Source organism: Triticum aestivum, chromosome 4D, assembly GCF_018294505.1.
Source record: "Triticum aestivum cultivar Chinese Spring chromosome 4D, IWGSC CS RefSeq v2.1, whole genome shotgun sequence".
NCBI lineage: Eukaryota > Viridiplantae > Streptophyta > Magnoliopsida > Poales > Poaceae > Triticum > Triticum aestivum.
Window position 1 is genome coordinate 508,906,333 of NC_057805.1, and position 10,947 is coordinate 508,917,279.

A 10,947-nucleotide genomic window follows, 5' to 3' on the forward strand; every position below is an offset into this window, starting at 1 on the left:
CAACCCCCAACCCCTCCGCCTCTCGCGCGCGTCGCCGTCCCCCTTCGCGTCCCGGCTCTCCCAACCCCGTCCCCTGTCTCCGGTACCGGTTCCTCTCCAGCAACTCCGATCCGCCCGTGATGGCGAGCGACAAGCAGCTCAGGGACTGGGTCTCGGACAAGCTCATGTCCATCCAGGGCTTCTCGACGAGCGTCCTCGTGCACTATGTCATCGGCCTAGGTACACCCGATTCTACTCTGCTTTCTCATGGGGTTCCTTCAGTTTCTTCTTCTCCGATTCTAATTTGGGCCTGTCTCTGTGTGCGCTCAGCCAAGGACTCCTCTTCGGCCGGCGATCTCGTGGGGAAGCTCGTGGAGTACGGCTTCTCCTCCTCCGCCGAGACAAGCAGCTTCGCCGCCGACATCTACGCCAAGGTCCCCCGCAAGGGCAGGGGCGTCAGTGTAAGTTTTGATCCACCTCCCCTGTTGAGCAATCCCATTGTGTTAACAACACTGCTGAGACTTTGTCTTTGATGATTTTAATGCTATATATGCTTTCCCTTTCTTGTCGCAGAATTACCAGAAACAGGAAAGGGAGGCAGCAAAGCTTGTTCAGAAACAAAGCACTTACAAGTTGCTGGCCGATGAGGACGACGACGAGGTTGACAACCACACGACGAGCTCGGCGAGCGCATCCTCCAAGAGCAGGAAGCATTTTAGGAGGAAGGCTCAAGACCAAGACGATGGGAAGGATGATGATGTGAGACGCTGTGGTAGCCACCTGTTAGTCGTGCTGCTTTCACATGCCGTGAGTGACTCAACCTGATAATGTTGTGTTGCAGGAAACGATAGCACAAGTTTCTGAGAGGAGTGTCCGAAGGAGAACAGAAGAGGTGGATGATGAAGACGGCGACGACACTCTGGACGTATGCCCTTCCTTCTAGGAATCTGATTTTGTTGTGCATAAAAATGCGTAGGTATGTAATGGTCAATTAAAATGTGCTTTTGAATCCATTATAGTATGTGATGCCTTGTAGGAAGAACAAGAAATTTTAAGAGATCAGCAGGAAAGGGCTCAGCTAGAGAAGAACATGAGAGAAAGAGATGCGGTACACACTCGAAAGGTGATTGTCTTGCAAGCTGATATTCCTTTCTTTTCTATGTTTGCTATCACTTAATTTATTCCCAATGGGTGGAACCTCTTTTTCTCTAACAACTAAATAATACATCAAGTTAAAGTTATAACCAAGTCCTATTGTTCCTGGTTGGTTTTGAAGTATTCTGCTGGCTGTCATATGAAATTGAGTGCTGAACAAAAATATTGTTGGTGAATGGCTTTTCCTTTTGGGTGTTCGATGTCATTTTTTGTTTCATAAACCAGTTATTTCGTTCTAAAGGAATCTTAGATAATTTGTGGCTTGTTATATATATTCACTACGAGAGAAAACCTGCTTGTAGTGACATGTCAGTTACATCTTAGAGTTACTTCCTCGAAACTATGAATTTTCTTCTCAACTATCAGTCAAGTAACTGCATTTTGAAGGAGTACTTTCACACTTTCACAAAGTCACACCTCTCCATATTATCGATTCAGAAAACCACACTTCTATTAACTTAAAATTGTGGCCCGCTGGTTAACTACACTTGTGAAATTTATTGCCGATTTTATCTTTTGAAGTGGTTACAAAGGAATTGTGTCATTGATCGGTGAGCCATGACTCACGTCCTAAGAAGTATGTTTTTTTTTGGATATGTTGATACCTAAGAAGTGTAGTTCTGTGAGCTCATCTGCATGCCAGTATACGTGGATTAGCGCCTCTTTGGTTGTATTTCCTTGCATCACCTACCTACTTTATAAATCTAGCACAGAGCATGTTTCTAAACTCCAGCAAATCATGTCTTCCAGTTGTACTATGTTTTTAAATCTTGTTAGTTATTTGAGCTGATGTTATTGAATGATTTCCGTCTACAGTTGATGGAGCGGCAGTTATCTAAGGAAGAACAAGGTATACCTACCTGAACATGTATACTCTACTAATTTGGTTCAATATGATCATTGTAATTTATTCGTTGGAGATTGTTGACAGAGGAGCTTACCAGAAGATCACAAGCACTGGACAAGAATGACACTTCAGATCTGAGGTTATTCCTGTTGCAGTTGGTTGTTGTAATTTTTCATTATAATTTTCTTTTACTTATGTTGATGTATGTAAGAAATTAGTTTTATTTGCCCACTGATACGGATGAAAAACCATTTGCCCAAGATACTGGTGAAAAACCCGCCCACTTTAAATAGTACCATATTAAGTCATTATTCAAGAGGAAAACTGAGGAAAACAAAGTAGCAAGAAAGCAACCATGATGTATATATAGAGTAGTAGAGTAGCAAGAAAACAACCTTATTCAGTCATCATGTATATATAGCAAGAAAGCAACCATTATTATTCAAGAGGCTAATAGCTTCAGCTTTCGGTGAACTTGTTGGCTAGCTTGTCAAACTGAGCACCTGGACTGTTGGTTTTCCATTGTTGTACTGTAGGTTTGTGCTAAATTCTGTACTCACATCTGAACATTTGAAGAAGTTGTATATGGAAACAATTTTATTCTTGACTACAGTAATGTTTTCGGCTATGACTAGAGTAGTAGAGCAGAAATTGAATAAATACCCTTGTGATGTATAGGTGAAGTTTATAGAGAGATGGACACATTTCTTTTGTTATTTGTAGAAAGAAAATTGGAATAAATTGATGGTGTACATAGAAGGCGGACTCTGCTTTTCCTTGAAAATTGAATTGCATTTACATGTAATATTTTGGTGCTAATATATGCAAATGACAACGGTGCTGCTTATTTTGGACCATTGTACCCTGTTGAGATAGGTTGTTTGTAGCTGCCCACATTTTTCTCTTGCATAGTTTAAGCTTTTATCTTGCACGCAAGCTGATGACACTACAGAAAAGGGAACATAGAATATAACGATAAAATTCTATTAAATAACAGAAGTCTTTTGCTTGCATTTAGTGGTTTGTTACTTTGAGTTATCTTGTTGAATGTAGGAAAAATCAAGCTGTTTTATTGGAAAGATCTGTCTGGAGTTCTGGACTATTAACTTACCTTTCAATAATGTGCAGAAATTTTTCAAGGCAAGCGTACTTGCTAAAGCGAAGGGATAAAAAAATTGATGAGATTCGGTCAGTACAACAGAACTTCTATACAAGTATATTGCTGTTCATGATTTTGTCTATATGTTGAGCTGGTACACAGTACATTAACTTACTGTTTTGGGGTAACTGCAGGGACGAAATTCTCGATCATGAATACATTTTTCAGGGTGTGAAACTGACCCCGGCAGAAGAAAATGACTTCAGGTGCTTATTGTAACTGAGTCCCATAAAGTGCTTCTCTACTGATAACTTTGTACCGAGGAGTGAGGACATGTAGATATAGTTATGCTACAGATTTTCTCTTTTAGCTAGATGCATGTACACATAGGCTTTTATGCAGTGCATTTCAAATAAACCTGGGCATTTAACAGTTTGTGTGTGCAGATACAAGAAGAAGATTTATGATCTTGTTAAGGATCATGTTGAGAGTGCAGATGATGTTGATGAGGTATGTTCCCCCCCTTGAGAATATTGCAGAGTAATGATGACACTCTTATCTCTTGATGCTAATGTCTTCAGTTCGTCAATCACGTGATTTTCAGTACAAAATGCCTGAAGCTTATGACATGGGTGAAGGTGTTAATCAAGAAAAGAGATTCTCGGTAGCAATGCAGCGATACAAGTATGTATCTATGAGTCCTGTATGACAGTATGAGACTATGTAACTTCCTCTGAACCTGTTTTAATATGTTGATTTTGAATTTGCTTGACAAGCAGAGATCCTGAGGGCAAAGATAAAATGAATCCTTTTGCTGAACAGGAAGCATGGGAAGAACATCAAATAGGTAATGTCATTTACTTGGATTATTCACTGGAAATCGGTATTGCGACTGTCTTTATGATACCATATTTCTGCTCTTTGTTGTATATTTAACAATTGATTGACTTGTTTCAGGAAAGTCTAAACTGGAATTCGGATCGAAAGACAGAAATCGGTCTTCTAATGAATACCAGTAAGTTCTTTGTTCTTCTTATGAATTGTTCATCAGCAAAGTTTACTTCTCTGCTGTCTTGTAATGATTACCAGTAGTTATTATTATTATTTCTATGAATTTGTTCATCAGCAAAGTTTACTCTGCTGTTTCTAAGAGTCCATCTTTCTAGTTAGAGTTGTGACGAGCCATGTAATTAATCAGCAGTCAACTGCATGTCACTTGCTGATGATTGTCTAGCTAGAAATTTGTTTCGTATAAAAAGATCCCTGTAAGTGGATGTATTTCTTTAGGGAGCTTTGGTAGTTAGTTCAAACTTGAACTAAATACTGAAGCTCACACAAAAGTACCCCTCGTTCAAACATGCTGTAATACTGAAACTTAATAAGGTATAATAACTGGATTTTTCTGATTGCATTACACTAATGAATCCTCTATAGCCTTTGATTGCACCTTTGTTGGAAAGTTGAATTTTGTATAACCTTGATCACACCTTTGTTGAACAGTTGTTTTGTACTCATATTACTTTTTCAACTTCATAGGTTTGTATTTGATGATCAAATTGATTTTGTTAAATCATCGGTCATAGAAGGAACACAGGTAATCGATTAAATACTTTATTTACTCTCCTAATTTGATTGCTTTAAGATACTCTTTTACTGAACTTTCTCATTTTATAGTTTGAAGATGATTCAGACCAAGAGACCATCGATGCAAAAGATATTCTAAAAAGGGAGCTCCAGGTGTGAGAGTAGATTATCAACTTATTTGTTACAAACACATGTACCTACTCATGCTCTTAATAATAGTTGAATCACAATTATAGTCACTAACAGTTACTTTTGCCTTTGAACTGGCTTCCTTTTTGAACTAGGATGAGCGGAAAACCCTTCCAATCTACAAATTCAGAGATGAACTGCTCAAGGCTGTTGATGAATATCAGGTTTGTGATGTTAGTGTTCACTGTGGAACACTTATGTGCTAGGATTCAGCAAACACTATTCATGTTTTGCTCAGTGCCCTTTCACAATTCCCCAAATTTGAACTTATATTTAGAAAAGAAATACCCACTTCACTTTATAACTTATGTGCTAGGACATGATCTAATTATGTCCATTTGTTGTTGTGTTGATTTTGTGGGCATTTGGTGCTTGTAGGTTATTGTCATAGTGGGAGAAACCGGCTCTGGTAAAACGACGCAAATACCTCAATATCTTCATGAAGCTGGATATACAGCAAGAGGAAAGGTATGACATGCAGCATTGGTCTTTCTACTATTAGTATTGCTATTGCTATTACTATTACTGTCTGTTAATGCATATACATGGCTTATAGGAATAGTTGGTTTTTTTGGTCTAATGCGTCATGAAAAAATCTGCAATTTTTTTTGTTACACATTAATGGTTTTGCTCTATGAAGTGCGATTATGTTTGGCCTTAATGATGTAGTTACAATGAATTTATGGGTTCTGTCAAAATTCATGGTAATTTTTTAAATCTGCAGGTTGCTTGTACACAACCTCGTCGAGTGGCAGCCATGAGCGTTGCAGCTAGGGTGTCTCAAGAGATGGGTGTTAAATTGGGACATGAGGTTAGTTCTTTTCATAACAATAACTCTATAATAATATCAAATTGTGGAATGTGCTTATGTGATCTTCCATAACATTATATGAAATTGTATGATTATAACCATGTTTAGTGCCACCCTACAGGTTGGTTACTCCATAAGGTTTGAGGATTGTACCTCAGAGAAAACAATGATTAAATACATGACTGATGGAATGCTTTTGAGGGAGTTTCTTGGAGAACCAGATTTGGCTGGCTATAGGTAATTGTTGGCAAATCATTTTCCTTGAGTTGTAGTATACTATTGAACGCACCGCTTATATCTGTTTATTTTTGGTTCAGTGTTGTTATGGTTGATGAGGCTCATGAGCGCACGCTGTCTACTGATATCTTGTTTGGTTTGGTTAAGGTCAGCTGGCTTGTATCATTTTGGTATGCTCTTCACCAGACTTGTAGACACCCACTCAATTCCTCATATACGTAATACTCTACCTGCAGGACATTGCTAGGTTTCGTCCAGACCTGAAGTTGCTCATTTCAAGTGCAACCCTTGACGCAGAAAAATTTAGCGACTACTTTGATTCAGCTCCTATTTTCAAGATTCCTGGGAGGCGATACCCTGTTGAAGTACATTATACAAAAGCTCCAGAAGCAGATTACATTGATGCTGCCATTGTCACTATTTTACAGATACATGTGACACAGCCCCCTGGTGATATCCTAGTGTTCCTTACAGGACAGGAAGAAATTGAAACAGTTGATGAAATCCTGAAACACAAAACAAGGGGTTTAGGCACAAAGATTCCAGAGCTAAATATATGCCCTATTTATGCAAATCTGCCTACTGAACTTCAAGCGAAGATCTTTGAGACAACCCCCGAGGGTTCTCGGAAAGTGGTCCTGGCCACTAATATAGCAGAGACTTCATTAACCATTGATGGTATAAAATATGTTATTGACCCAGGTTTTTGCAAGATCAAGTCATACAACCCTCGTACAGGGATGGAATCCCTGCTTATCAATCCTATCTCAAAGGCATCAGCAAACCAGAGGGCAGGAAGATCTGGACGGACAGGACCAGGAAAATGTTTCCGTCTGTACACAAGTTATAACTACATGCATGATCTTGAGGATAATACTGTTCCAGAGATACAAAGAACCAACCTTGCAAATGTTGTTCTTACACTTAAGAGTCTTGGTATTCATGACTTGGTTAATTTTGATTTTATGGACCCACCTCCTTCAGAGGCCTTGTTGAAGGCCCTGGAGCAACTTTTTGCTCTCAGTGCACTCAACAGTCGTGGAGAGTTGACCAAGACTGGAAGACGAATGGCAGAGTTTCCACTAGATCCTATGCTGTCAAAGATGATAGTAGCTTCAGAGAAATACAAGTGTTCTGATGAGGTCATGTCTATTGCGTCAATGTTGTCGATCGGAAATTCTATATTCTACCGTCCAAAGGATAAACAGGTCCATGCAGATAATGCAAGATTAAACTTCCACACTGGGAACGTCGGGGACCACATAGCATTACTCAATGTAGTCGTCTTTCTTGTCCTTGTAATTTATCAGAATTCATAATGTTTATTAGATTTGAGCTATAAAGGCTAATTTCTTCAAGATAATTTCAGGTCTATAACTCATGGAGAGAAACAGACTTCTCGACTCAATGGTGTTATGAAAATTATATCCAGGTATGTTCTTGTTCTATAATTTGTAACATGCATTCTGGTGGTCCAGCTTAAGATATTTTATTCTCTGGACATCATCATATTAGCATCACTTCTTATTTTAAAGATATTGCGTTCCTCTAGATTTTGTAACTTCCTATGTTACTGATTGTGTGTGTAGCACTTGCTCTGGCCAATAGCTTTTTTAGTATCTATTGTAGGGCTGAATGAGAATGGCCATGCCAATCTAATTTATTGCCTCTACATTTTTTATACCGCAAAATCATGTTTAACTTGAAAAGGTTAGCCTCAAGTATTAATGATGAATCTCATATGTAGAGTAAATGCAAGAAATTGCAGAGACAATATTACATGTTGTATAGAACATTGATGTGCATGAGCATCATGATGCTTTTAATGGACAGTAGAAGATACTAACATATGCTATTTCATCCAGTCGGTGTTGTTTTAGCTTCTAGCGTAGGGCACAAAGCATAAAGGGTTAATGAACATGACATTCTTAATTAATACTCTATTTTTCTACTTGCGCAGTGTATCTTTTTATTTCCACTAGAGAAATAGAGACGCTAAAATTTCATGTTGGGTTTTGAATTAGTGTTGTTTGAAAATAATCAACCAATGCCGACCATGGTTAGCTTACTTATGTACTCCCTCTGTTCACTATCGTAAGATGTTCTAACTTTTTTCTGAATCGGATGTATATAGACGCATTTTATTGTGTTTGTTCACTCATTTCAGTCCATATTATAATATCCAAAACATCTTATAATAGTGAACGGAGGGAGTATTATATATGCAGTTACTGTAATCTGTTGATCACTGTTTCTGCAAAGTTTATGTGATAAAACTGTCGGTACATAAATCAGGTCCGCAGCATGAAGAGAGCAAGAGACATTCGAGATCAACTGGAGGGACTTATGGAGAGAGTTGAGATTGAGGTCTGTTCAAATGCCAGTGACTTGGATGCTATTAAAAAGGCCATAACATCCGGTACGTATACTGATGATTCAGTTGCTTTATTTGTGCAAGTTGCCTGAGATGGATAAATCTGATAAGTGGGTACTTGCGGGTTGCAGGTTTCTTCCACCATTCTGCACGGTTGCAGAAGAATGGTTCATATAGAACTGTGAAGAACCCTCAGACGGTCTTTATCCACCCTAGTTCAGGATTAGCACAGGCAAGTTGAGTTGTCGTATTTATTTTTACATCCTGGACATTCCATCATCCATAGTAGTGGTCTTGTCCAAGTTTTGTTTCTGACATTGTTTATATTTGCCTCATATATGCAGCTACTTCCTCGCTGGGTAATATACCACGAACTAGTTCTCACGACAAAAGAGTACATGCGTCAGGTTTGCAGTCTCCAGAATTAAGCAAGCCGTGAAAGAAATAATTGATTGTCGTCTGAAATGCTATGGCCAATGAATGCATGCAGGTGACGGAACTGAAGCCCGAATGGCTGGTGGAAATTGCTCCGCACTACTACCAACTGAAAGATGTGGACGACGGTAAGCATGGAACTTGATGTTGTTTCTTTTTTGAAGCGAAGAGCTGTAGCTTACGAAACGTTTCCCCTTTTTTATTTGTCCGCGCAGCTGGTTCAAAGAAGCTGCCCAAGGGCCAAGGACGAGCCGCATTGTAGACTGCCTGGACTCACTCATGAAGCCAGCGTTTGGACAGATTAGATGTTGCGTAAACAGTTTAGTTTCGGATATCCGGATCGGGATCGCGGCATGGCCGCTCTTTTCTACCTTCTCTTAGATCACATTGTATCACTCACCATGTCCTGTCAACATGACCCACCGTTCTTGTACAAGTTTGTGGGTGTGGGTAGAGCTGTAGACAGTTTGGCACAACCTAGCGTTGATGCCGGGACCCTCAATCCTTTGTCGTACCCCGGTTATCGAACAAACATACATTGGCGACCACTGTGCTGTATCAACATTAGATCGTCGGCATCCCATGATGTCCACCTTTCCTATGTTAGTTGTTTGATTCATAGGATTGAAGCTTGTACTAGTTTTTTTCTCTCTCTCAAGTATTCCTCTGTTGCCAGATGAGGAGCATGAATCAGATCCATCGATCCTCGAAAAGTTAAGCCCATATCTTAAAGTACTGTAGTAGCCAATGGTGAGAGGCGGGACTGTGATGACCCATGGATGAACATCAGTCGGGGCAGTGCGCCGAGCGGCGTGAGAAGAACAATAAGGATGGCCAAATACTGCCAACAATCCATGAACATCTTGTCGGATCTGGTGTTTGTTCCTTGGAGACGAAATGGAACCCCACAAGTCCCTCATTGACGCTAGTCACGCTGTTTTGGTCGGCTGCCACCAACCCGTAGAGATGATGCCCACCAAAAACACGGGGACAACTTGTATGAGATCAGGGCTTCAAGTGAGATCAATGCGCATCTTGGCGGTAGGGTTGTACAGACTACCGTCAGTCTGTTTGACGGTAGGCTGTTACACCCTACCGCTATGGACCCTAGCGGTAGCAAAATGGTCAGATCTCGAATAGGTTTCAAAAAAGGGTCAAAACATGAAATTTTGCCTCCAGTAACATGGGCCATTGGATCTCCATCCAGTGGTAGAAACAACAAAAGGGGGATAAGATGGCACATTTTGCATCTGGATCCCTGAACGTATATGATATAGCATTTAACAGCAGCCTGTCTGTACATTGTAACGCAGGATAAATGGATTTGACACACAATACTGTACATAAAACATATATTTTGTTCATGTCGAAATATGTATATACAACAATTTTTTTCTCTCCTACTGTATACACACTATTGTCATAGGAAAATATCCAAATTGTGCCACAACTAATGCACTGAATCCAATTCATTTACAATGATACCAGGAACACAAATTTGAAATGTTATTTCTAAGTTCAGTAAGCATGCTCGATTGTAAATCTAAAAATTGTAATACACAGCAGCATATGTTTGCTTCGAAACCAACACAATCAGTGTTCTCTGCCTCAAGAAAACCATCCTAATAGTGATAGACCCTGAAACAGAAAGCACAAAAGAAAAGGAGATTTCGCTAGATCAAATACTGCAGAAAGAAGATTCGCTAAATTGACGAACACGTGTAAATGAAAGAAGAATCGACTGGATATCATGTACACAAACTTCTGTGAGAGAGAAGAGAATACATCCAGGTACACGGAGAACATATCAGGAGCCAAAAAGGCACCCAAGAAAGAATTTACAGGTTGGAGATGTGATCCGCTTGCGATCATGCCGCCTAGGAGTACAGGCTAAACAAATGCAGAGTCGATGACGAATGACGACGTAATGGACGAGGCCACAAGAGGGCAAAAGGAAGCAGATCTGGCCAGGATCCATGGAAGTTGCGATGAGGAAGTACTCCAAACAATGAGTGAGCTCGCCATCATCGGAGATAGCAATGTCGGCGTTTGGAAAGGTCCGGCGGCGGTGCTCTCAAGGTCTAGATCTGAGAGAAAGAAAGAATGGAAGAGGATTTTTACTATCCCGAGTGGATGTACACGTGAGATGAGAGGGACTTGGTGCGCCATTGAGAAATAAAAAATTGGGTTTTGTGCAAAATGTTCACAAGTGGACCGCGTTGCTACATCTGGACAAC

General features: G+C 39.9%; 1 protein-coding gene across 2 annotated transcripts; it reads left to right on the top strand.

The window, feature by feature from the left end:
- Positions 1–6: 6 nt before the first annotated feature.
- On the top strand, positions 7–9,329 carry LOC123099135 (pre-mRNA-splicing factor ATP-dependent RNA helicase DEAH1). 2 transcript variants are annotated; one of them, XM_044521278.1, is made up of 27 exons: positions 7–219; positions 310–440; positions 553–738; positions 821–904; positions 1,016–1,102; positions 1,951–1,984; positions 2,066–2,120; positions 3,110–3,169; positions 3,275–3,346; positions 3,527–3,590; positions 3,685–3,764; positions 3,860–3,927; positions 4,038–4,095; positions 4,617–4,674; positions 4,755–4,817; positions 4,949–5,017; positions 5,232–5,321; positions 5,578–5,664; positions 5,786–5,901; positions 5,982–6,048; positions 6,138–7,178; positions 7,271–7,333; positions 8,197–8,320; positions 8,407–8,507; positions 8,620–8,682; positions 8,766–8,838; positions 8,926–9,329. In XM_044521278.1, exons 1-27 carry the CDS (start codon positions 120–122, stop codon positions 8,970–8,972), a joined length of 3,141 nt encoding a protein of 1,046 aa, XP_044377213.1. In that variant the 5' UTR covers positions 7–119; the 3' UTR covers positions 8,973–9,329. The 2 variants fall into 2 exon arrangements, with proteins under 2 accessions (XP_044377213.1, XP_044377214.1); XM_044521279.1 differs by having other exon boundaries at positions 14–219; positions 999–1,102.
- The last annotated feature ends 1,618 nt before the right edge of the window (positions 9,330–10,947 follow it).